The sequence below is a fragment of the Macrotis lagotis genome, chromosome 1, assembly GCF_037893015.1.
Source record: "Macrotis lagotis isolate mMagLag1 chromosome 1, bilby.v1.9.chrom.fasta, whole genome shotgun sequence".
Lineage (NCBI taxonomy): Eukaryota > Metazoa > Chordata > Mammalia > Peramelemorphia > Peramelidae > Macrotis > Macrotis lagotis.
In genome coordinates this window covers 929,336,090-929,363,596 of record NC_133658.1, presented here as the reverse complement: position 1 = coordinate 929,363,596, position 27,507 = coordinate 929,336,090, and the positions used below count along the sequence as shown (strand labels likewise).

General features: G+C 44.9%; 1 protein-coding gene across 1 annotated transcript in view; it reads left to right on the top strand.

Moving 5' to 3' along the window:
* The window catches only part of LOC141510329 (uncharacterized), a 33,981-nt gene extending 10,809 nt beyond the window's left edge, over positions 1-23,172 (top strand). The window contains exons 5-11 of the mRNA XM_074220253.1: positions 10,735-10,908; positions 11,040-11,131; positions 11,255-11,426; positions 11,648-12,141; positions 19,794-19,920; positions 20,490-20,585; positions 21,767-23,172. Coding sequence (XP_074076354.1) covers positions 10,735-10,908; positions 11,040-11,131; positions 11,255-11,426; positions 11,648-12,141; positions 19,794-19,920; positions 20,490-20,585; positions 21,767-23,172 — 2,561 coding nt within the window. The remainder of the gene's footprint in view (positions 1-10,734; positions 10,909-11,039; positions 11,132-11,254; positions 11,427-11,647; positions 12,142-19,793; positions 19,921-20,489; positions 20,586-21,766) is intronic.
* The last annotated feature ends 4,335 nt before the right edge of the window (positions 23,173-27,507 follow it).

The window sequence follows — 27,507 nt, the reverse complement described above, 5'->3', positions numbered from 1 at the left end:
ATATAAAGAAGGTAAATTTATTCAGGAGAGAACTCAAAATGGAATGAAACCTTTGAATGTGGTATATGGGGAAGCCTTCTTTTTGAAGGAATATATTTTTACCCACCTGAGGATCCACACTGGAGTGAATCCCTTTAAATGTAATGAATCTGGGAAAGTTTTTAAGCAATGAGGGACTTTTAATTATCATCAAAAAAACTCATGATAGAATGAAAACTTTTGAATGTAGTAAATGTAAGGAAAACCATCATTGACAGGGGAACATTTTTAAACTTAAAAAGAGAATGAATGTGGGTCTATATTGGACTAGGGAGAAAACCTTTCTATGAATTTTGAGAGAATTCATCCTGGGGAGAAACCTTTTTTCAAGTAAATATGAATATATAATTATTTAAATGTAAGAAATAAGGTGAAATGTAATTTCCCTTTGTAGCTTCTTGAGTAAAAGCAGTGTAACATTAACTCACCCAAGCAAAGAGGTTGTCCTTTTTTCTGTCACCTTTTGAAATCTGGGCCTATTCTGGAGTGATGAATTTATTTTTCTAGAGTGTGCATTCCTATTTTTGGGTTCATTATTCTGCATCATTTCAGGTAAACAACAGTGGGCAGGAGGAAAAGCAGGAAGTCTCAGCTTGAGGCAAACTTGACCCTGGCTATCCTTGGTTGGATGAAAGGCCTGGCAGGCACTTGGATAGGGTGGGTGAAAAGGGGGTCGAAGCAGCTTTGGTCACTTGAGTCTACTCAAGGGGTGAGGAATCAGGTGGAGACCGTCTTGGTGAAGATCATGGGACAGTTTGGTCCTCAGAGCCCACCCGGCCAGAAAGAGAAAAGAACTGAGTAGTTTGAGGAAACAAGTCTCCATCCTGATGAAGAGAGTGTATCAAGGGATAAAATGGAAGAACTCGAAGATTTCTCAAGTGCTTCTTATGGCAAACACCGTAGTAAGTGTTTGGCCACAAAGTTAAAAAAATGCTGGCATAATCCAGGGGCTTACATTGTGTTTAGGGGAACCAATCCAAAGAGGAGGCCAGAGCTGGTGGGGGAACGGTAAAGACTGTATATCTAAATAGAGCATGAGGAGCTGGGTTGAGTGCTGGGATGCATCCTTACAGATGGCAGTGCCATCCCACTGCCTTGCCAAATATATATTCATATATTTATATATATTCGTGTATATATAGATATAGATAGATAGATAGATAGATAGATAGATAGATAGATAGATAGATAGATAGATAGATAGATAGATAGATTCCGGATTCTCTCAGTTATCTTGATGTCCTATCAAGTCCTCTTCTAAATTTGCCTACGATCTTGGACATTCACACTACGGCTTATACTATGATTAATCCATATTGTTACTCTTACATTGACCAGTCAGGAAAAACTGGGACAGTTCTCCCATTAACAAAAAAAGAGAAATTGAGAAAATCAAATGATTCTGATTCCATGTCTAATTCTATTGTGCATCACCCCCAAGGATATAAAACAGCTCAAGCTATATTTCTTTGAAATTCAGCTGTCTTACACTGAATTCAGAAATTCATTTCTCCCCCTAATCTGCAAATACCGTTGCTTCTTCCTTTGCCTCTCTAGGGTGGGATGATGGTCATTTTCTTATTGTTCATGTTTCCAACATAACACATCGGTAGGTTTCTCCGCTTTCTCCATGTTAATGAAGCTGCATGTGTGCTACTTTGGGAACATTCAGGAAGATACTATCAGAAAGATTGAGTAAGCAGGACATGAGCAGTGGAGTGGACCGGGGGGATCTTAAGTCTCACAGACAATGTAAACCACCTTAAACTACCAAAAAAGCTCCAACGCCCCCCTGGGAAACATGTGACCCTGGCTCATCCTGGACCCTTGCCCTCTGTTCTGTTTCTATATAATCCCCAACCTGGCCTGGGTTGATCCCAATGTTACTTGGGCCTTCTGCCACCCAGAATGACTGGCCTCTTGGGAGTCAACTCCCTTAAACAACCCAATCAGCCCTAATCAAACCTCTTAAAAGCCAAGCTCGACTGTGTCTATACTCATCAATGCCCATCTCAGAATGGGGCATCCCTACCCATGCTCAGAACATTTTGGTTCCTGAAAACAGCAAAAGAAATCTGCAAAAAGGAAGATAGCAACTTGTGAAGAAAAAGTCATTTTCTCAGATAAAATGAGGAAAGACAAAGCCAGGTAAGAGACTGGTTACTGAACTGCTAACTGAACGAATGAACTGAGGGGACTCTTGAAGGCAGTGAAATGAACATTTTTGCTTTCTCAAAAATTTTCTTTTCTAATTAACTCCAATTCTTTTAAGAGGATCAGAAGCTGTTGAGGATCTGGTTCCCTATGTGAAAATACAGGAAACAGGCGGCTAGGTGGCGCAGTGGATAGAGCACCTGCCCTGGAGTCAGGAGTCCCTGGGTTCAAATCCGGTCTCAGACACTTAATGATGACCTAGCTGTGTGGCCTTGGGCAAGCCACTTAACCCCATTTGCCTTACAAAAACGTAAAAAAAAATACAGGAAACAACACTTTGGGTAGCTAGAGGCTTTCCATCTTAGGCTCAGTGATTACACAAATGTATTCACATCTTACATTTAATTGTATTTATTTACAACTTTTCTCCATTTGTAACAAAAGACTTGGAATGGGTAGATATATTTATGTAATTCCCAACTGTCCGTAGAGAACCCTATCAAAAGGGTACCCTGTAACAAAGCATGTTCAGTGTTAACCATATTCAAATAGAGTATGATATTCGACAATCTGACGGTACTGAAATTCTGTTGTTTAAAATAAAACAAAATAGGTTTCTGACTAACCTCATCAACTACTACATGCAATTATTCTCATAGTATTAAGAAAAGAATGGGCTGTTTTGAGGATTAATCTTTTGTATGACTAGGTAAGTATTAGTCCAAGTACTGATTTACTTAGCTGTTTGGGATATGGAATGACTCAGTTTAGATTGAAAACACATTTGCATTGTGCACTGAGAGTGAATTCTCTTGAGTGTCTGAGGCAAGATTTGAATTCAAATCTCTCTGACTTCAAACCCAGACCATCTCAGACACCCAGCTGCCCCACATGAATGCCCAGGTGTTTTTTTTTTAAGGTTTTTGCAAGGCAAATGGGGTTAAGTGGCTTGCCCAAGGCCACACAGCTAGGTCATCATTAAGTGTCTGAGGCCTGATTTGAACTCAGGTACTCCTGATTCCAGGACTGGTGCTCTATCCAGTGTGCCACCTAGCCACCCCATGATTGCCCAGTTCTAAAGAACAGCCGTGGGAAACATGCTCGATGTCACCAACAGTAAGTGAAATTCAGGTCAGAGCAACTCTGAGGTTTATCTCACAAGCTAGCCAGGCTGAGAGGAACCAGTGATGGAGGGACTGTGGAAAGAGAGGCACACCCCTATGTTGTTGGCGGAACTGTGAATCCAAACTATGCAAAAACAGTTATGGAAATACCTTTTGATCCAAAGATTCCACCGTTAGCATACATATCAAAGATGTTAGAGACAGAAAAACACCATATATGCCACAATATTTTTAATAACTTTTGTTTTTTAGTGGAAGCATAGTCCCCATACTGGAAAATAGAATGTTATTGTGATGTAAGAAGCAAAAAACATCATGAATCCATTAGAAATACTAACAGAGGGGCAGCTAGGTGGCAGAGTAGATAGAGCACCGGCCCTGGAGTCAGAAGGACCTGAGTTCAGATCCGGCCTCAGGCACTGAATTGCCTAGTGTGACCTTGGGCAAGTCACTTAACCCTATTGCCTCAAATAAATAAAAAAAAATTAAATTAAAATTAAAAGAAAGAAATACTGATAGAAATATAGGGGGAGCAGGCCATGTTTGAGCCAGCAGTTAGTTGTCTGGCACGAAGTTTTTGAATTTGATGAAGAAAATCATCTGATTCATGTCCATGGAAAGGATTCCTTGGATTCCAGCTAGATGGTTCAGTGGAAGAGCGAATGGAAAGACTTGTGAACTCTTGCAAAGAAGGAAGCAGAACCAGAGAAACCGTTTCTAAAATGATTAGAGGATAAATGGATTGTTCACCAGCAGACTGGGACTTCAGATCCTGGGAGTATTGTATGAGGCTGACCAGGGGCTAGGACCTCTGCGAACATGCCTCCAGCTTCCACACAGACTAGGGCTACAAAGGAGGAGTACAGAGTCCTTCAGAAGTGTGGCCATTCTTGCCAGGGTAGGCTTGGCACTGGAGAGGTGGGGTGCTTCCAGGGGAGTGGTTCTGAATTAATAGAGAAATGCCAAAGATTTGCCCAGCAGAACTCTAGTTTGCCCAGAGTGTCACTGCTGAAGGCAACCAGGCAGAGTTTTATTATGGATTTCAAGGCCTGGGATAAGAAGGAACCCAAAATCAGAGTGGCCTCAACAGTCCCTGAACTGAGCAGCAGGGGGAAGAGACCCCAGGAAAGAAACCCCCCCCAAAATTTAGAGGGTACCCTGAACCCTGTGCAAGAAGGTTCTCTCCTACAGAGCAGCCCTAGGGTCCCCAGGAAGAACGCCATCCCACTCAGGACCACTCCATCCCAGAGTGCAGGAGCGCAATCTGACCCAAGGCCCTCCCCGTTCTAGACTCGAGTGACTGAGATGAGGAAGCCAAGGAAAGCATCAGATAATATGGAAATACTGTGGGCTCAGACAACTATAGCAAGTCCGGGTAGGTTTGTAGAAGGAACATACTGGTTGTAAGCACCGGAACCAATCCTAGAAAAAATGAAATGCAATGCAGAATGTGATCACTAGGGAGGGAAAAAATGGCCCTAGAACAGACAGTGGACTTCCCCCAAGAACCACTGCCCTCAGGATTTGTTGTTGCTGTTGTTGGGTCCTGTCTGACTCTGTGGCCCCATGGGGGGTTTTCCTTCTCCAGCTAACTTTATAGATAAGGAAATTGAGGCAAACAAGGCAAAGTGACTTGCCAGGCTCACTGAATTGTCCTGACTCCAGATCCAACTCATGATGCAGTGTGCCACCCAGTCACCCTCAAAATTAATGTTTGTCTTTCATTTTTGAAGAAGACCATGACATCAGGGAGGTGATGACTTGCATGTGAATTGGATTTGAGGAGGGGGCTGTGCTAGGTCACCAGTCTCAGTTTCTCCAGCAGAGTCATCTGGGCCCAGGGCCTAGATATGAATCATTACGACTGGAGATGGCCCTGAGTGCAAGGCATTTGGGGTTAAGTGACTTAAGTCACATAGCTAGGAAGTGGCAAGTGTCTGAGGCTAGATTTGAACTTCAGCCCTCCTAACTCCAAATCCAGGGCTCTATCCACTGCACCACCTAGCTGCCACATTCCAGGTTTTTCTGACTATCCAATCCTCATGATTTCTTATAGAATAATAATGTTCTGTCACATTCATATACCACAACTTGTCCGGCTATTCTTCAATGGATAGGCATTCCTTCAATTTCCAATTCTTTGCCACCATAAAAGAACATCTACAGATATTTTTGTACAAGTGATGTTTTTACCCTTTTTCATAATCTCTCCCGGGTATAGCCCCAGTAGTGGTATTGTTGGATCAAAGGGGAATGCACATTTTTGTTGCCCTTTGGGCATAGTTCCAAATTGCTCTCCAGAAAGGTTGGATGAGTTTACAGCTCCACCAACAATGTATTAGTGTCCCAGATCTCCCACGTCCCTTCCAGCATTGATCATTGTCCTTTTTTTGTCATAATTGGCCAATCTGAGAAGTAGGAAGTGATACCTCAGAGAAGCTTTAATTTACATTTCTCTAATCAGTAATAATTTAGAATAATTTTCCATATGACTATAGATATCATTAATTTCTTCATCTGAAAACTGCCTGTTCACATCCTTTGATCATTTTTCTTTTTTAGTTTTTTTTTGCAAGGCAGTGGGATTAGCTAGGTAATTATTAAGTGTCTGAGGCCGGATTTGAACTCAGGTACTCCTGACTCCAGGGTTGGTACTCTATCTGCTGCACCACCTAGCTGCCCCCTTTGATCATTTTTCAATTGGGGAATGATTTGTATTATAGATTTGACTCAGTTCTCTATATATTTTAGAATTTTTATCATAAATACTAGCTATGAAAATTGTTTCCTAGCCTTCTGTATTCCTATTAATCTTTGTTGGCAGTGGTTTTATTTGTGCAAAAACTTTTAATTTAATGTAACCAAAATTATCCATTTTGCATTTTATAGTGTTCTCTATCTTTTATTTGGTCATAAACTCCTCCCCTCTCCATTGATCTGACGGATGAAGCATTCCTTGTTTTCCTAAATGATTTATGGTTGCATCCTTTATTTCTAAATCTTGACCCATTTTGACCTTATCTTGGTATAGGGTGTGAGAAGAATTAACAAATAATTGTAGGTTAAATTACATAATTTTAAACAATTGTTATATAAAATTTTGAACAGATTATGGAAAAAATAGAAAATTTTACAAAGATGAAACCAATGAGGCAACATAGTTAAACATAAAGGATGCAAATAAAGCAGTTCTTGGGGTCAAATTTATATTTCTAATTGCTACATCAACAAAAAAGATGAAAGCAATAAATGAATTTTTTACATTTTCTAAAAAATGTGGATAACATCAAATCAGAAACCTTCAACTAAGTATTAAAGTAGAAATTCTGAAATTTTAAGAAGAGAATAATAAAACAGAAGCATAAAAACCCATTATGATAATGATATATCTAGGAGCTGTATTTAAAACAATAATAAAATAGTTGACCTTTTAAGTAATCTGATTTTTTAAATGAGAGATAAATGAAATTGAAAACAAAAGAAAAAAATTCAAAATAATTGAAGAGAAATGATGTTATGATTTTGTTATATAAATATATAATTTTATTTATTTTAATAAAGGGAATTATTATAGCCTATTTTGCCCAGTTACATGGTCATAGAAATGATAACTTAGAAGAAATAGAACTCTTTATAAAAAATAGGCTGTTTTATATAACCTAATATCAGACAAAAAAATTGAAGAAGCCATAGATACAGCCCAAAGAAAAAGTCTTTATATCAAACATCCAAATAGCAATTTCAATAGTATGTGAACTGTTTGTAGCAACAGGAAAAGAAGGGACCCTGTGAATCTCCCTACATATATGTACATCTGTGTGTATGTATGTATGGGGGGGTATACACACATTTGGGTGGATTTTTTTTTGACTCTTACACTGGATAATTTTTAAAGTCTTCTAAACTTGATCTTAGTATGTGGGCTCTAGGTGTGACTTTAGTTTGTGACACAGTTTTCCTCGGCCGCTTTTGCTCCCTTGCCCATGCTTCTCTACAGTCTCCTCCGGAGGGTAGCATTTTGATATAGAGCCAGTACCTCCAAGAGGGTGGAGAAGCCTGGACAGGGGGTGGCCCTTTGGTCCCCCCTGCATCTGAGAAATTCTCCCCTTCTCACTCTGTGGGGATGCTCCACTCCCATCCAGATAGCTAAAAAGAGATAGACCCCAGAAAAACCATATAAAGCACACTGAAGGCCCTGGTCAGAGGAGTAGTCACTGACTATCTCCGGACTCCGAGGATACCCAGAGATCTCCCTCTCTGACCTTTAGGAATCACTTAAACCCTTGTAGGGGACTCCCCAGGCTCAGTCTGTCTTTCTTCCCCTCACCTAGAATTAGACCTCAATGCAGCCCCCCACCTCCTGACATTGGTGCTGCTATCAGTGAGCCACTAATAAAATCTCCTCTTAGAATCCAAATCAAGCAGCTGGATGGCCAGCAGCAGGTCCACCCAAGGCTACAGATAGCTTCCTTGAGTCTTGGGGTGTGATTCAACCCAGAAGGATGGTCTTCCATGGATGGGGAAGGATGGACATTGGCCACTGACTGGTGGCATCTCCTCCAAGCTTAGGAACTGAATGTGGAGCACTCTGCTGGGCAGTTGTATTGCTATCCCACTGAGTCTGGTTAGGTGATTTGGACTTGAAAACAAGGGTTGGGTGTCATCTTGTGTTTCTCTCTGTCTGAGGGCTACCCAAGGTGCCTCAGCAACAGGTTATTTCTCCTTCCTGTGGTTGAGGCAAAGTCAGCCCCCCTCCAAATGGTGTGAGTGGCTCCATCAGTAGGACAGACAGGACCAAACATCACCTCTACAATTTGTTCTGTGTAACAGAAAGGGCAGACTTTTAGTTTGGTCGGCTCGAATTTGTCCCACAATGACATGCTCTCTCAAGTCTTTCAATGAGAATTTAATGATTAATATACTTATAACTCAAAGGATGTATAATTACCTATGACTTATTACCCAAGTTTATTATACTTAAACCCCAAATGATATACTATTACATGTATGCATATATGAAGGAAATGTTAGCATAGATAAAGGGAAGGAAAGGTAAGAGATAAAGAAGAAAACAGTCACCCAACTGAGGAGGCTCCAATTCCTGGAAATCCAGCTGGCCGGGAAAGTTGAGTCATAGCAGCTTCCAGGGTCTCGATTGGGAAAGTCCCTTTGGCAGAGCCTCCTCTCCAAAGTAGGTGACTTCCAAACCCACTTTCCTAAGTAAGACCTTTATAGTGCTCACACCAAAATGACACAGGTCTAAGGGCTTACAAGACTGAACTCAATCATCAATGGACTCTCGACGAAACAATAATCTGTAAGTTTGGGCCACCCTCAGATTCTCAGTACAATCACTTTCTCCAGGTGTCTTGAGGTAAACACCCAGGGACGGGCTAAGCCCCAAGTGTGGACCCCAAAACATGTTTACTAGGCATGTTCCCTAGCTCTCCCTGCCCTGGAACATGCCTTAATGAATCATGACTCCATTCAGTGGGCTCGGGAAGCTCCTTCTCCTTGGACCATGATGGCTGATTGGGCAGATCTCAACTTAATCCTTCACCCTTTAACCTGCAATGCAAGCCTTTGCATTAAGATGAGAAAGAAAAACCAAGAGAATAAACCAGCAGAAAGGCAACAAAGCTTTTGCTAATTTGAAGACAGGAATTACTTAGAAAACCCCAAAGTGCCAATGAAGAAATTATTAAACAAATTTAATAAATTAGTGAGATAGAAAACAAATCTACAGCATTCCAAGATCCTATAAAACATTTGGGAGTTTATCAAGATATCTCCATTCGTTAGATGAAAAAGAAGACACCTAAATAACTGAAGAAATACTTATTTTTCATGCTGAGAAAGCTAAGGCGCCATAGAAATGACAGTTAATTTACTGGGTCTTACCCCAAACATGCCAGACAGAGAAACATTCCAAAAGGACAAATGGCTTCCATAAAAGGTGATCTCCTGAGGACGTTGGGGGACCAAGGCAGATGCTGCCATTCAGCTCTATGGGTACTTGGTGTGTTCATGATGTGTTCATGGTGATAAAGAGGATCCTGGAGTAGCACACAGGGAACTTTGAGGAGAGAAAATGGAATGGTTTTGCACAAACAAATCTGGTTCCATTAATATTAGAAAGGAGAAACCTTTGTAGTTGAGTTTTTCCAATAAACGCTCATTATCTTAGAGAAAATAAACAATCTTTTCAAGATTCAAGATGCAGGCCCTGTTTATGGTGGCCAAGAATTGGAAATTAAGTGAATGTCCTTCAGTTGGGGAATGGCTTAACAAAATGTGGCATATGTATGTCATGGAACACTATTGTTCTATTAGAAACCAGGAGGGATGGGAATTCAGGGAAGCCTGGAGGGATTTGCATGAACTGATGCTGAACAATATGAGCAGAACCAGAAGAACACTGTCCACCCTAGCAGCAACATGGGGGTGATGATCCACCTTGGAGGACTCGCTCGCTCCATCTGTGCAACAATCAGGGACAATCTCTGTGATGGAGAATACCAGCTGTGTCCAGAAAAAGAACTGTAGAGTTTGAACAAAGACCAACGACTATTACCTTTAATTTTTTATTTATTTGGGGCACTATAGAACATAACCACAATGGAAGGTGTGGCATGAATTGGGGCCCAGCCCCAACCCAATCCCTGGAAAGGGATGAAAGTCCAAGGAGAGACTAAAGAATCACAGGTGTAGCAAGTAGGGGATACCACACAAAGACAGTGTAGAGAGTGGGAACCCAGATATCCTGCTCAGATCTGGCAGTAGTCCCTCACCCAAATCCTCCTTGTCTTGGCCCACAGGGGCTCTCTGTTTCCTCCCTCTCCAAGGTGTAACAGTACAAAAGGGAGTGATGCTGGGGGGTGGGGGGCTTGACCAGAGGGTGGAAAGGGTGTTATTCCCTCTGTTCTGCATAGCTATTTGGTTCAAGGCAGTGGCTACAGATAAAACTTAGTATGGGTGGCCTGAGCTGGGGATAGGAATGATTGGGGTCCACAGCCTCAGTAGGCATGATCAGCAATGTAGAGTGACTGCCCGGCTACACCGGCATCTTCTCTACCTCCTTCATACTTGTCCTGGGCAGCAAGACTGTTCACCTCTACCTGTTTGATGAACTCCTCAGAGGCAGCGCTCTCATTTCCCTCAACCCACCCCAGGTGCTGAGTGCAGAAGCTTGGAGGGCACACCCATAGGAGAGGGTCAATGCCCAAGGCCAGGGGAGAGAACAGCAGTTAATGGAGTTGAGGTTGAGAGAGGCCTCCTCCTCACTTTGACCTCTAGACAGGAATGCCACACCTGGAACAGCAAGAGGCACAGTTTGATGTAGGGCAGAGACAGTTGCCATGGCGATCTCCTCGAAGGGGCAGGCATGACTAGGGGTCACCATGTTGGGCTTGAGCAGTGTCCCTTCAAGGTACATGTGGTGGTCACTCAGGGCTTGTAGACAGCAGCCAGGACCTTCTCAGTGACATATTGGCATTGTTTGAGATCACGGTCTCCATCTGGCAAGATCTGAAGCTCCACAACAGGCACAATGCCTATTGCTGGCGCAAGCACATTGGCATTCTCCATGATTGTGAGGGGAGAGGGAGTATGACCACTGATCTTCAGCATGCAGCACCATTTGGTAAAGTCAGCGCCATCCTTCTTGTACTGGGCACAGTGTTGAGAGCCCATGCAGCCCTTGTGTGGTGGTCTCTCCATCAGTTCCAGTCAGTTCCTTTATCAATCTCGATGCCCACAGCAATGCCCTCGTCCTGGATGGTGGGGACGAAGGGCACCCCATCATCACCCTTCTGGTAGAGGGTCTCATGGAAGGAGATGCCACCCCGATGCCTCTCTTGCCCCTTCCATCAGCGCTCAACAGGACCTGAGGATACCGCCTGCGGTTCTCCTCCGTAACCCCACGCCACGCTGGGCAGCCGCCTGGCCACGCTACCTACGGACTCAGCAGCTGCCGAGATGCCCTTGCCCGGCGTCGGACAGTGCCCTCTTTTGCTCAGCCGCCGGGGCTGGGTATACCTGGGGCACACCTGGGGCACGGTGGTGGGCAGAGGAAGTCAGTGGCTTCTTTCCCTGGTGCTTGGTGCCCGGGTGCGGGCCTCTCGACCTTTAATTTTTGAAAAGTCCCGTTCTCTTACTCTGTCATCTTGCTTTGTCTCCTACCTTATGTTTCTCGCTGCACAGTGTAGACCATGGAAACAAGGTGAACACCACCAGACCGCCTTCTGTGGGGGCGGGGCGGGAGGCAAGAATGGGGGGAATTGTAAAACTCGAAGTATTTCTAAAAAAAAATTTTTTTAAAAAGATCCCAGTGGCAGAAGCATCCCCGCTGGCTCGAAGGCGCCGTGCCACGCGCGTGAGCCGGGCCAGGCCCCGGGCCAGGCCCCGGGCGCCCCCGGCTTCAGGGGCCCCAGAGCAACCAGGGTGGCGGGAGACGCCCGGACGGGGCCGGCGGGCGAAGGGCCTGGCCCAGGGGCAGAGGCGGCCCAGCGCCCGCGGCGGCAGATGGGCCCGTGCAGGGGCTCCGCCACCCGCGGATGCCAAGGGGCGACCGTGGGGGGCGCGGCGGGGGCGGGGCGGGGCCCCAGGGGTCGGAAAGGCAGCTGGGGCCGTGATTGGGTATTTGTCGCAGGCCTGGGGCTTGGGGCGGGGAAAACGAGGGCAGCCGGGCCTCCGATTGGCCGCCGGCCGTGGGCAGCGGGCGGGGCCGCGAGAAGCGCCGGGCCGGGCGGACGCTGATTGGCGGAGGCGTCGCGGGCCCCCGCCCTCCTCGGTGCTCGCGCGCCCATCGGGACCCCGGGTCATGGTGAGTCCCGCGGGGGAGCATCTCCCGCCACGGCGGGCGCGGCCCGGGCTTGGGCAGCCACGCGCGGGAACGAGTCGGACTGCGCCTGCGCCTCGGCGGGGGCCTTGCGCGCGTGGACGAGACACGCACGCAGGCGCCGGGTGGAAGCCTGCGCCGAGGCCTGGGCTGTGGCCCCGCGAGGGAGGCCGGGGGGGGCGGGCCGCGGGAGGAAAGGAGCCGGAGCATGCGCACTGGCCGCCCGGCGAGCCGCCGATGGAGACTGAGCATGCGCAGCCTCTGGCCTGGGGGAGGGGTGGGGGCGGAGGCCCCAGTGCCCGCTGCTGGGGTCCCAGAGGGGAGCTGCCCCGCAGGGGCCCCCGATCTAACGGGAGACGTGGGGGAGGGGCTGGCGGCTCTGCGCGGTGACGTCAGTCTGCAGGGCGCCGAGCTGCTGGGCATGTGGGGGGCGGGGGGCGCGCGCCCCTCTGCCCATCGCGGGGGTCCTGCGCACCAGCCCCTCCCCACCCCCTCTTTTCCGTAGCGCTGCTGTGGGGGGGCCAAGGGCAGACGTGACGTCACTCCGCGGTGCTGCGCAGGTGCCACCCTGCCTGTGGCACTGCCAGGCTGTGGCCGGCTCCGAGCCCCGGCTGTCGGGTCCCTCTTCCTGGCAGAGAGCGGCCCAGTGAGAGATGCCCCCGAGCGTGGGTGCCCCCGAGTGTGGGTGCTCCCCAGTGTGGGTGCCCCCGAGCGTGGGTGCCCCCGAGCGTGGGTGCTCCCGAGCGTGGGTGCCTTGGGTTTTTCTGCACAATTTAATTCTAGGTAATCAAGTTGGTTTAGTTGGCTCCTTGTCATCTTCCCCATTACTTTTGGTTTTTGCTGGTGAACCCTTCCCCATCCTTAGATCTGCTGGAAAGTTGTGCCTTTCTCTTCTGGTCGTCTTCTTCTTCTTCTTCTTCTTCTTCTTCTTCTTCTTCTTCTTCTTCTGCTCCTCCTCCTCCTCCTCCTCCTCCTCCTCCTCCTCATCATCATCATCATCATCATCATCATCATCATTATTGTTTTAGGATTTTGCAAGGCAAACAGGGTTAAGTGACCTGCCCAAGGCCACACAGCTAGGTCATCATTAAATGTCTGAGTTCGGATTTGAACTCAGGTCCTCCTGACTCCAGGGCTGGTGCTCTACCCACTGCACCACCTAGCTTCCCTTCTGGTTTGTTTATGATGTTAGCTATCTATCTCACGGATATCTCACAGTCTATCTCACGGATCCAGTGTGAGCTTACCTTGGTAGGTGATATGAGCTATGCCAAGAGACTTTTTTCACTTCAACTCTTGTAGAGTAGCTGGGACCTTTGGGGTTATCCAAGGCACCTGTGCCAGGGGCAGCGAGGGGCACCAGAGGGCGGGAGGGAGGGGTCTGGAGCCAGGAGGGCCCAGCTCCCTGAGTTCACATGCTAGCTGGGTGACCTTGGGCAAGTCACTTCACTCTGTCCTCTAAAATGGCAGATCATTCCAGTGCCTTCGCCAAGGAAACCTCAGATGAGGTCTGAGAGTTGGACAGGACTGAAATAATTGAAGGACGAGAGACCTTCAGTATATTGTGCACCTAGTCTGCTTCCCTATCACTTCGCTGTCCTGAAATCAGCCCGTGTCCAATGTTTTTTATGTTGACAATTTTGAAGTATAGTCTGTGATCTGTGTCTGTTAGGCCCCTTCCTTTTTTCTCCCAGTTTTTCCTCTGAGATGATTAACTTTTTATTCCTTTGGATGAATTTATTTTTTTCTAGCTCTGTAAAGTAATCATTTTTTAGTTGGATTCGTGTGAGACCAAATGAGTAAATAAAGTAATATTCTCATTTTTATTTTATTGGCTCAGTTTACCCATAAACAGTTATTATTTCTCTTTTTTATTTTTATTTGTGTAAAGAGTATTTTGTCATATTCAGTTTCTCTGAATGTCTTGGCTGGTGGGGTCAAAATATCATCTTCTTTCCCTTTCATTGGAATTCCTCTTTCTCTTTTTGCTGGATCTTGTTAGTAATATATAGAATAGCTGATGATATACAATCCTATGGAAGCTGTTCGTTGTTTTTGCTTTTTTTGGTTTATTCTTTAAGATTCTCAGAGTTAAACATCTTATCATCTGCAAAAAAGTAATGACTTTCTTTCCTCCTTGCCTATGTAAATTTCTTTTTCTTGTTTTTATCTTTAAAACTAGCATTTTATTTTTAGGTTTTTGCAAGGCAAATGGGGTTAAATGGCTTGCCCAAGGCCACACAGCTAGGTAATTATTAAGTGTCTGAGACCTGATTTGAACCCAGGTACTCCTGACTCCAAGGCAGATTTGAACCCAGGTACTCCTGACTCCAAGGCCAGTGCTTTATCCACTACACCACCTAACTGCCCCTGAAACTAGCATTCTTTAAAGCACTTAGCTAGAATAATAGTATTCCTCATTGAATTCCTTGATTTACTCCTGTTCTTATTGTGAAGGCTTCCTATTACAGATAAAGTTGACTCTTGGTTTTATACGGATATTACTTATATTAAGGAAAGATCTATTTAAACTTATGCTCGTTTCTATTACCGAAAGGTTTTTCTTGTGGGATTCTTTTTCTTTTTTTGCTCCTTCTTCCAGCACAATTTCACTTCAGGCTATAAGGGCTAGGGAGAGAATGTCTGGCCTGGTTCAGTTTCTTGGGGTGTTTTATGTTATTTTAGGGATAATTCAGGCTAGTGGCCTGATCCAGGACTATTGCCTTGGTCTGAACTCTGTGTGTTTTTGATCCCAGTTTCACCCTGAGAAACTGTGGCTTGCCCCACAGAGATTGTCAGGAGACCACTGAGGACTCCTCCACTGCAGCCAGCTGGCACACTTGGCTCTCTCAGACTCACAGACCAGCAGGCTCTCCTTTGGTCTCAGATTCCTGTCCTGGCCATCCTGCCGAGGCTTCAGACAAGGGACTGGACCTGAGACCCTGCTATGCTTCTGGGGTCCAAACCACCAGCAGCCACTTGCTTTTGAACCTGCTCCTACCTTGGGATCCAACCAAGGGTCTGCAACTCATCCTGGAGTGGCACCTGTGGGCTCAGGTCTCCTCTTTGGTCAGCCCTCAGCTATGACTGGGATGGCGAGTGAGCAGTGGAGCAGCTAGTTTGTCAGTCCTCTGTGCTGGATCCTGGGTCCGGTCTTGTCCTGGTGTAGTCTCCCTCCTACCCTGAGATGCTTGGGACATCGTGGCCATTCCTGGCCATTGTTTGAGTTCACTACAGTTTTGTGTTTCCCACCTCTACTAGGTCCTCCTTGCTGCCTGGTGGTACTTCTTTGCAATCCCACTCTACTATCACCCTCTCCATGGGGGCTCTTCCAAACCCTCTCCTCCCCCTCAAGCCTGCCATGGCTCCCCATTCCCCCACCCTATCAGCTGGTATTTTACAGGAATTTGCTGTGAGCCCCTCTTCTTTCTTTGTCCTCATTTCTTCACTCAGATCCTCCGCCCCATCTTATGTGAGCAGGGGGCCTCCCTGCTTTCTAAGACCAGTCATCCTACTCAGTCCAGTGATCCCATTCCCTCTCATCTTCTCCAGCAGATCACACCTTCTGTCATCCTCACTCTCTCACTTATCTTCAATCTCTCCCTTCCACTTGGCTTCTTCCCCATCACCTGCAGACGCACCCGTGTCTCCCCTGTGCTCACACACAATCCTTCCATCCCCACGTTGTCCTCTCTTTTGCCAGTTGTGGCATAAACCCTTGAAAAGTTCACTCACCCAGTTCACTCACCCAGTTCACTCCCCAACCCTGAAGAATTCAGCTTTTGACCTGACCATTCTTCCAGAGCTACTCTCTCCAAAGCCCCCAGCAATCTTTCATGCTCATTCTCCATGACCTCTCTGACTCTGCTGATCACCCTTTCTTCTCGAATCTTCTCTTCTCTCCAGATTTTGGCATGCTTGGCCTTCTTAGCCCCCTTAACAGACCCATTTTCAGGTCATGCCTTCTAACCATGGGGGTCCTAAAGGATCTTTCCTGGGCCCTCTTTGTCCTCTGAACTACTTCATTGGGGCATCTCCTTGATGGATTTAGTTCCCATCTCTACTCTAATGAGACTCGAACCCACCTTTGCTGCCCCAGCTTCCCTGATCATCTACAGCTGCTTTTGAGACATCTTGAACTCGATATCCAGTAGACATCTTAAACTTGCATGATCTTCCCCCCTAAAGCCCCTCCCTCCCATTTTCCTTTTTATTTTAGAAGGTAGCTCCATTCTCCACACCCAACTTATGAATCACCCTGGACTCCTCTGCATCTCTCACCTCCCATAGCCAATCTATTGCCAAGTTCTAGCAATTTTATCTTTTTTTTTTGGTTTGTTTTTTAAATGTAATGAATTTATTTATTTTTCCAACTACTTGCAAAGATATTTTCAGTATCCATCTTTTTTGTGAGATCTTGCGATCCACATTTTTATCCGTCCTCCCTTTGGTAATGTGTAATTTGATGTAGGCTTTGCATGCACAACTATTTAAATATATTTTCATATTGGTCATGTCGTGAAAGAAGAGTCAGAACAAAAGGGGGAAAAACCATGAGAGGGAAAAGCATATAAAAAATAAAACAAATTTTAAAAATTGAAAATGGCCTGCTGTCATCTGCATTCACACCCCAAAGTTTTTCTCTATCAATTTCTCTTTATGAGGTCCCCCTGCCACAGCTCTCCCCTGCTACCCTCATCAGCTCAGGGCTGTGAGAATAGACTGCTGGGGGCTGCCTCCTGGGATGCTCCCCACTTCAGTCCCTCCTCTCAGGTCTGACCAGACAATCTCCTGCTTGGTTAAGTCCAGTGGCTCCCATGGCCTCCAGGATCACCCACAAGATGCCCCATTGGGCCTCCCCCACCCTACTCCCCTCCCCTTCCCAGCCTCTTCTTTCGAGCTCTCTCTCTTCCACACAACAGAGATGCTGCCATGCTCTCCCTTCCACAGGCCCCAGCCTGTCCACCTCTGCCCTTGTACCGGTGGTCCCCTGGGATCTCCAACCTTCTGTTATGTCCACCTTGGCCTCTTAACTCTCTGGCTTTCCTCAAGTCTCAGCGCAGACTCCACCTTCTGCAGGTCTTTCTTGATCTCTTCTTGTTTTTTTTGTTTTGTTTTGTTTTTTTATTATTATTATTTTTTTAGGTTTTTGCAAGGCAAATGGGGTTAAGTGGCCTGCCCAAGGCCACACATTGATCTCTTCTTGCAAATCCTCTGTCACCCACAGGTTGTCTTGTACCCATCTGTAGATGATGTATTAGTCCTCAAGAAAGGCAAGGATCACCCATTCTAATGGAGAGACATTGTCTACCTGCATGGCCAACCAGGGGGCCAGAGTGCACAGAGCGCCAGGCCTAGAGAAAGGAAAATGCCTCTGCCTGCATTCAAGTCTGGCTTCAGACACTCACTAGCTGTGTGACCCTGGGCGATCACTTCACCCTGTATGCCTCAGTTTCCTTATTTGTAAAATGGGTTGAAGAAGGACACGACAAACTACTCCAGTAGCTTTGTCAACAAAACCCCAAATAGGTCCTAATGAGTATGACAAGACTGAAGCAACATATATGTAAATAAGAAATAATTAGCAAAGGGAAAGCCCTAGAATGAAGAGAAGGGAGAAAGGTTTCCTTTAGAGGGTGGGATTTTAGCCAGAACTTGGAGGAAGTGAGAGAAGACAGGAGGTAGAGACAGGGTGAAAACACTTGGAGATCTTGTCTTCAGCGTCCCTGAATCAGAGTCCATGAGGAAGCATAGTTTGTAAGGGGAGTGGCAGCAGAGTGGGCAGGTCTGGTGCAGCTTATGAAGGGTATTGATGCTAAGCAGAAGCTGCCCTGTGGATCTTGGAGGTGATGGGGAGCCCCCACGATTCACTGATTGTGAGTGGCCGTGTCCAAGGGAGGGTGGATGAGAGTGGGGATAGTCAAGGCAGACAGACCATGCAGGCATCCAGCTGTGAGGGAATGAGGGTGGTGGTGGGATGTCAGGGGGAAGAGAAGTGAGGAAGGCAGAATCAACAGACCCTGGAAACATTGGATGGAAGGGCTGGTGAGAGAGAGGAAGGAGTAGAGGAGGGCACCCAGGCCCTCCTGGGAGGTGGGCATGCCCTCAGCAGTAAGAGAGAAATAAGGAAGAGGGAGGGCCTGGTGGGAAAGACACGGTCATGCCTTCATCATTTACTCCTTGTTCTGCCCAAGTCCCCCTCTCCTGTTTCTTCTTCCACAACATTCTCTGACAGACTGTTACCGATGGGATTTGGGGTAACCAAATAAATATAGAGATCAAGGGATTCTAAAAAAGAAGGAATTCACATGCTCCCTGGGGTTTAAAAACTGCTCAGGATTTATTGTAAAATATTGCAGAGTATGCAGGTTAAAACTTTCCTTCCCCTGGTAGTTTACCTGTCAGATCTATGGAAAGGGAAGCAGTTTATGACTAAGGAAGAGATGGAGAAGATCATTCGAAACAAACTAGATAATTTCAATTACATTAAATTAAAAAGCTTTTGCACAAACAAAGCCACTGTAACCAAGATCAAAAGAAATGTAGTAAAGTGGAAAACAATTTTTGCAGCTAGTATTTCTGACAAAGGCCTCATTTCTAAAGTATGCAGAGAACTGAGTCAAATTTAAAAAAAACAAACAAACAAGACATTCCCTAATTGACAAATGGTCAAACGATATGCAAAGGCAATTTACAGCTGAGGAAATCAAAGCAATCCATAGTCATATGAAAGATTGCTCTAAATAACTAATTATTAGAGAAATGCAAATTAAAGCTTCTCTGAGGTACCACCTCACATCACTCAGACTGGCCAATATGACTAGAAAGGACAGTGATCAATGCTGGAAGGGATGTGGGAAATCTGGGACACTAATACATTGTTGTTGGAGCTGTGAACTCATCCAACCTTTGTGGAGAGCAATTTGGGATTATGCCCAAAGGGCAACAAAAATGTGTATCCCCTTTGATCCAGCAATACCACCACTGGGTCTATACCCTGAAGAGATGATGAAAAAGAGTAAAAACATCACTTGTACAAAAATATTCATAGAAGTCCTCTTAGTGGTGGCAAAAATTTGGAAATTAAGTAAATGTCCATCAATTGGGGAATGGCTTAACAAACTGTGGTATATGTATGTCATGGAACACTATTGTTCTATTAGAAACCAGGAAGGACGGGAATTCAGGGAAACCTGGAGGGATTTGTGTGGACTGAGGCTAAGTGAGATGAGCAGAACCAGAAGGGGGGGGGGGGTATTGAGGGCAAAAAGGGAAATCCCTCCCAGTTTATGTGAAGGAAACCAGGTAGAAGGTTGGAAGCTGGGGTGGGGAATGAGGAGACAGGAGACAAATTTTACATTTAACAGTCAAATAACGGGAGTCAATTTACATCCCTGGAGCCAACAGCCTCCACAATTAACAAGATTTGACAGCATAAAAGATTACAGAATTTGTTTCTAATTATAAATTTCCTCTATTCATAATTCTCTGCATTACAATATCAGTGGAGTCATCATAGAGGACTCAGTGCTTGGAGAGTCTCTCCCCCTAGCTTTACGCTTTGCCAGCTCCCTGGGTCTCCTGGAAAAGTGACAGACGAGATCCCTGGCTGAGCAGGGATGTGTTTGGTGTTTCAGCATCCAGTGACCTTCAGGGACGTGTCCCTGGACTTCAACCTGGACGAATGGAGACGCCTGAGCCTGGCCCAGAGGGACCTGTACAGGGACGTGATGCTGGAGAACTATGAGAACCTGGTCTCTGTGGGTAAGGCCAGTGCCAGCCTGGGTACTGGGCCCCTGGGCATTCTCCCCTCTGTCTGGCTCCTCAGCTCTGAAGGGCTGCCTTGAATTTTCCTTAAATTTTCAGGAACATTCACAAATACGTATAGTGGGGAGAGAGGGAGGAGTACAGAATCTGGTAGAGACAGGCCATGAATGTTTTTGCTTTTTCCCAGGTGTCAGGTCTTTCCTTGAATAAAGGGAAACCTCCTTTCCTTGGACTCACCCTGAGGCTTGGGTGTTCTTTTAGGTCTTTTCCTTAAATCAGAAATTCTTTGTAAAATTGTGAGACAAATACCTAGAGAATTGCAAGGATCTTACCCTCTTAGCAGCCTTGGGTTATAAATAATCTATTTGAGCCCAAAGTTGATGTGTAGCATGCTCTTGAACTTGGAGAGCATCCAACACATTATCTTTCAGAGGTTCTTTTACAAAACATCATCCTCTGGGTATGCTCATACCTCCCTCCTTTCTCTGAAAGAGGAGAAAGAGGCTGGGCTTGGACTCTGAGATGACTTTGTGTCCCAGCCCTTTCTCCTCTCTCTCCATGATCAGGGCTTCCAGTATCCAAGCCTGACGTGATCTCCCAGTTGGAGAGAGGAGAAGCCCCCTGGATGCCCGAGGCAGGAGTCCCCAGAAACCCCTGCCCAGGTGAGTGAGTGCCAAGCAGTTGAGGGGGGCACTGGGAGCAGGTGGATAGTCATGGAGGGGGTAGCGCTTGAGACATTGACCTGGGAGTTGTCCTGGTAGCCTCCAGTCCTTTGGGGAGACCTTGGCAGCAGCTTCCTTCTGTAGGTGACCCATCTTTGTGTTGGGAAAAACAGCCTCTGGCCCATCTTGAAGCACCTCTGGCTCCATAAGTGGTATTGGAGAACTTGAGAATCTCCTTTCTTACACCACTTCAATTATCTCACCATATGTCTGAATGCCGCATTGTCATTGTTTTTTGGAGGGCACAGCATCGAGTTTTTCATTAACTCAATATTTTATGCCTTCTTCTGTTTTATAAATTTTCTGTTTTTGTTTGTTTTTGCAAGACAATGGGATTTAGTGACTTGCCCAAGGTCACATAGCTTGGTAATTATAAGTGTCTGAGGTTAGATTTGAACTTAGGTTCTCCCGGCTCCAGGGTTGATGCTCTATCCATTGCACCACCTGGCTGCCCCTATAATTTTATTTTTTAAATTAATGAGAACTTTTTTCCTGTCTTCATACCTCAATCCAATTTGAAAGGAGACAAGGGAAAGGACCCTTGTTACAGATACTTGTAGTCAATCACAAGTTCCTACATTGTCTTTGTTCAAAGATGCAAGTCCCTTCTGCATCTAGGATCCATCACCTAGGAAGCCTGCCCTGTTCTGCCTGCAGATAACTGTTCTTCATTGGAATATCATTTCTGAGGGCGTCTCTCTCTGCTGTTTACTTGGCCTGGAATAGCATCGTTTGACCTAGCTTTGAGGCCCAACTCGTCCTATTTGCTTGCTTGCCTTGCATAACTTCCCTCTTAGCAGTTTTCATTTAACTGAGTCCATGTAAAGTACCTTTACTGTGATGGGAGAGACTTCATGAAGAACTTGCCATTAAGATGTTTCTCCTTACCTAGCAAAGAGGAGAATGACTGCCAACACATTTGTATTTATTTTAAAAGGTCATGTCTTTGTAATTCTTTGCAGTTTTGTTATTTATTTTAGATATATAACACAATAAAATGAAGATCATTCATGTTGCTCAGGATCTTTTATTATGTGCATCTTTCTCTTCTTTTTAATTACATATTCATCCTGCATCCTTCAAATCTGATCTGTTGTCTGGCACACTTTGATTTGTTTCAGATTACCTGAGTTGGGATGCTAGATGTAAAACCAAGGATTCAGTTCTTGCTGAGGATATTCACCCAGAAACATTGACCCAAGAAAGAATCCCAATGGATAGTAAATGGTATTCCAAAATGAAAGGATCTAAGGAATGGGAAATTAGATTAGAGAGACAGGAAGGCCAATCCCAACAACTGACAATCACTCCCAAAAGAACTTTTAATATGGCAAGTGTACCTGAATGTGTCTCATTTATTAGTCGTTTTAACCTGGACCCACTCCTTTTTCCACAATGTAGAGAAGGCATGGAAGAAAGATGCCATAGCTATAAAATACTTGGAAAGAAAGCCTTTGGCTTTCATAATGTACAACAGAACATTCATACTGAAGAAAACTCCTTTGAATGTGATCTATGTTGTAAAACCTTCTGGAACAGAGAAATACTTAGTAAACATCAGAGAACTCACACTGGAGTGAAATTGTTTGAATTTAATGATTGTGAAAAAGGTTTTAGTGATGAGACAATGCTTACTGGACATCAGAAATCTTCTGGAGTGAAACCCTTTGAATGTGGTGAATGTGGGAGAGCCTTCAGTGGGAAGGCTTATCTGATTATTCACAAGAGGACTCATACTGGAATGAAACCCTTTGAATGTGATAAATGTGGGAAAGCCTTCATTCGGAAGGAATACCTTATTAGCCATCAGAGAACTCACAGTGGGGTGAAACCCTTTGAATGTAATAAATGTGGAAAAGCTTATAGTCAGAAGGGAAACCTTATAAGCCATCAGAGAATTCACACTGGAGTGAAACCATTTGAATGTAATGAATGTGGAAAAGCCTTCAATCAGAAGGGCTACCTTATTAGCCATCAGAGATCACATTCTGGACTGAAACCTTTTGAATGTAAAGAATGTGGGAAAGCCTTCACTGCTAAGAGAACCCTTATTAGCCATCAGAGAATTCATACCGGAGTGAAACCTTTTGGGTGTAATGTATGTGGCAAAGCCTTCAGTGAGAGGGGAACCCTTATTAGCCATCAGAGGACTCACACTGGAGTGAAACCTTTTGAATGTAAGGAATGTGGGAAAGCCTTCCTCCGGAAGGGTCATCTTAATAGCCATCAGAGGACACACACGGGTGCAAAACCTTTTGGATGTAATGAATGTGGAAAAGCCTTCAGTCAGAAGGGACACCTTATCAGCCATCAGAGAATTCACACTGGAATGAAACCCTTTGGATGTAACGAATGTGGGAAAGCCTTTAGACAATGGGGAACTCTTAGCAATCATCAGCGAACTCATATTGCAATGAAAACTTTTATATGCAATAAATGTGGGAAAGCTTTCAGTGAGAGGGGTGCTCTTACAAAGCATCAAAAAACTCATAGTAGAGAGAATGAAATGAATGTGGGTACACATTGATGAGAGAAGAACACTTTCTAATATAAAAGGATCCATAAAAGGGGAAACTTTTTGTAAGCAAATCTGGATACATCATTATTTAAATATAATAAAAGAATAAGATTTAAAGAATCTCCATTTTTTTGTAGTTTCTTTTTCTTTTTTAGTTTTTGCAAGGCAGTGGGGTTAAAGTGGCTTGCCCAAGGTCACACAGCTAGGTAATTATTAAGTGTCTGAGGCTGGATTTGAACTCAGGTACTCCTGACTCCAGGCTAGTGCTCTATCCACTGTGCCACCTAGCTGCTCCTTTTTTGTAGTTTCTTGAGTAAAAATGTATAACATTAACTTTCAGAATCAAGATAGTTGGTTCTCTTTCCTTCCCTGTTGGTTTTTGAACTCTTCCAGGAGTGTTGATGTTAATGCGTTTTTCATAGAGTGTGCATTCCTGCTTTGATTTCATTATTCTGCATCATTACAGCTAAACAGCAGCAGGTGGGAGGAGCAGGAAATCCCTGCTTGAGACAAATTTGATCATAGACTTGGATCCCTGGGGCTTGGTTGGATGAAAGCAGACATTTATTTCTGGTTGTAATAACTTAAGAGAAGCAGAGGGGGTGAAAAGGGGGCCATGACAGCATTGGCCCCTTGAATCTATTCATTGTGAGGGAGCTCCAGAAGTTGGGTGGGGAAGCAAGGTGGAGAGTGTGTAGGTGACGGTTTCTGTGGTTTTGTCCTCAGAGACCACCTAGCTAGAAAGGAAAGAGATGAGTGGTTTGGGGGGACAGATATCCATTCTGAGAGAGGGAGAGAGAGAGAGAGAGAGAGAGAGAGAGAGAATGACTGAGATGATTCCCAGATTCATCAAGGGCTTATTGAGGACCAAGATCTGTGTGAGTGCTTAGGGGTTGGGTAGAGGGTGAGACCCTGTAGTAATTAAGGCAGCATCCATGTAGATGGCAGTGCCTGTAGCCTGGAGGGCATCTTTTCATGGCAGAGGGAGGGCCAGGTTGTCTTCCATCTCACCCAAAGGATTCTGGTGAGTGACTCCCTGCCCATCTGAGCCACATGGGCAGTGATGTCCATTGGGATGGAAGAGCTCAAGGGTCAGTGTGGAGCAGGGGCTTTGGCCCAGAGGCCTGTTATAGTGTTGGGGCTGCCATTTTCCAGACATCTTCTGCTAGAAGCAGGGAAGCTGATAACTTCCTGGCATGACTTAGTGGTTCTCTTTCCTCCTCCTCCATCTTCCTTCTTAAAGATTTGAACTGGTGGCATTTCTAGTCAGATCTAGTCTCCATTTTGAGCTAAAGTAGGAGATGGAAGTTGGGAGTCTAAACCTGACTTCTTCCAAACTGCTTCCAGTTTTCTCCCCACTGCTTATCAAAAAGGGAGTCCTGCTGCCCATTTATGTTCCTGAGTTGAGCATTGTATTCAGTTGTGCTTTTTTTCTTAATTTGTTTGTACCCCTGTATCTTGCATGAATTGGTGCAGAAAGAAATGAGTAGCACTAGAAGAACCATTTCCAGTATATACTCTACAAACCCATTACTGTGTTAATGTAAATGGAAGACCAAAGCAAGTAGCCCTTTGAGTTACAGCCCATAAGAGTGGCTATCTCTGAGGTCAGATAATGAGAGGGACCTTCCTCTTCTGGGAGAGGCCAGAGGACTCACTCCCGGCCAGAAGGTTCTCTCCACTAGCCACTGGGCCCCTGGAATTGGATTCCCTGTCACTAAAAGCCTGGAGGGAGATGGTGGTTTATCTCCTCTCTGCTATAAAGACAACATGCACCAATAAAACTCCAAAAGGAAGACCTCACTCAGAGCACAAATATGACATCAGATAGTTTAGAGCATTCCCAATAAATTTAATGAATGTGGGAAAGCGTTTAACCAACATTTACTATTGTTCCAACCATCAGACAAATCTCAGTGGAGAAGAGCCTCCTCATATGTGGAATCCCTGTGGAAAGTGTGAAGTCTGGCCTTGTTTGATGCTTTGAGACCAGGTTTGTTGCTTCATCAGGATGTGCAGCCCGTGCAGGGGTTGGGGGTGGTGTGGAGACAAGGAATAGTCTGAGTTCCATCTTTGGAGCAGTCTGTATCTCTTGTTTCATTTTTCCTAGGTATGAGCTCCATGGCTTGTAACTCTTAACTAAAGATTCGGGGACCTGGCCCCGATTTTGACTCTAGCCTCTGCCTCTTCTTTCTAAAACCTATAAACTCCAAAGTAGACCTCTAAGTGTGTGTGTAGACATGCATGGATTTGGGTGTGGGTGTGTAGATGAGTGTATGAATTTGTATTTCTGTATTTAGTGGTGTCCAAGTTGTCTCTTTTTCCATTTCTTTTTTTTTTTTTTGAGGTTTTTTGCAAGGCAAATGGGGTTAAGTGGCTTGCCCAAGGCCACACGGCAAGGTAATTATTAAGTGTCTGAGGCCGGATTTGAACCCAGGTACTCCTGACTCCAGGGCTCTGGTGCTTTATCCACTGTGCCACCAGCTGCCCCACTCTTTTTCTATTTCTGAGAGCCTCTGTGTTCCCTAGCATACTAGACGGAATGCTTGGTGACTTGGACAATGAATCCATTGCAATGGGGGGCTCCTGCTCCTCACCACTTGGCCTACTGGCTGGCTCAGAGTAGAGACCTGATAAATGCTGACTGAATGAACAAGACTGAGTCACCAGTTCCAGAGCATTTGAGGCATTCTCTTCTTTTCTGCACTCCAAGATCTGACAATAGCCACACGAGTGAGTAAGGAGGCCCGTTGGGAACCAGGATTGGGGTCTGTTGAGACTGTGCCAGCTCAAAGGCACCCCTTCAATACACATTCTAGGTTTTATAATTTAATAACAATAATTGTATAATGTTCATACTCAGGGTCAGCCAATCCATCAGATAAAAATACTTCTCGATTAGAAACACCCTGGTAACCACCCTTGGGGAGTTTTCTTCCCCTCCAGCTGAGATCTCTGTCTTGTGGAAGCTCTGCGGAGGCTGGTCCCAGAGAGCTCTGAGTGGGCCAGGGTTCTACTCACTCCTCTTTCTACTGTGTCCAGGACCCCACTTGAACTATGAAGAGGTCTCAGTTTCTGAGGAACTAACTACTCCATCATTTCATAATTGGCCAGCCTTCTCCAAGGCTGATAAGATTTTTAAGCCCCAGAGCATTTACTCAGTGACTTCCCAAACAACTTCATAGATAAAGAGAACTTGCAGGACCCTTTGTGCCTTTCTCAAAGAGTAAGTTCTTATAATTAATTTTAAATCAAAATATACCAACGAATGGCAGCTAAGTGGTGCAGTGCATGGAGCACTGGGCTTGGAATCAGGAAGACCTGAGTTCAGATCTTCCTTCAGACATTATTAGTTGTGTGACCCTGGGCAGTGAACCCCTATTTGCCTCGTTTGTAGAAAGGAGACACAATGGAGAAGGAAATGACAAACTGCTCAAGTATTTTTGTGAAGAAAATCATATGAACTTGTCATGAAGAATCAGACATGACTGAATGAATGAACAACAACTCATAGCCATGTAAATACTTAAGTTTTAAAACATTTTAAAAATTAAATTAAACACACTCTAAAAGCATGATTCATAATTTTGCAACATCCAAATCAAAAGAGGAGTTAAATTTTCACTTAAAAATAAATATATATTTACCCTCTTATTTTTCCCTACTACATGTAAAAACAATATTTAACATTCATTTTTTTTTACATTTTGAATTCCAAGTGCATCCCCTCATTCCCTACCCTTCTCCCTCACTTAGAAGGAAAGCCATTACCTAAGTGAGAAACTGAGAATTCCAAACCAAACACTTTATTAAAAGGTCTGGCCACCCACAAATGAAGCAATGAAGCAGACCCCAGACCTTCCTCTGACTCTGAGATCCAGATTCATTGTAGGGCCCTTTATAGGCCACAGATATGTCAAACAATATACAACTTTATTGGTTGATTTCTGATGCATGTATTACAATGTTAGAATAAGCAAAATAAATTTCAACAGGTCATGAGTTAGGCAAGGTTAAAATATCTTCAATGACTAGGGGCCATAAGACAGATGGGCTACTCCCAACCAGAGATGGTATGGCTGGGCTACTCCTATGGTTGAGCACGAGGAAATGGGATGGCTGTATATCTCTTCCAAGAACAAATTGGGGCCACTTTCCTATCATGTTAGCACCTATACATAGTTTGATTATTCATTTTGAGCCAAACAGGGTTGAGATTTCTTGTGTCAGTTCTCTCCGTTTAGCTCACAGTCAGTAATGAAGGTTTAAGGCCTCTTATAAACTTTCTTACTTGACTTTCTATTCCTATGTCATTTATATTATTAAATATGTTTTACTAAATGA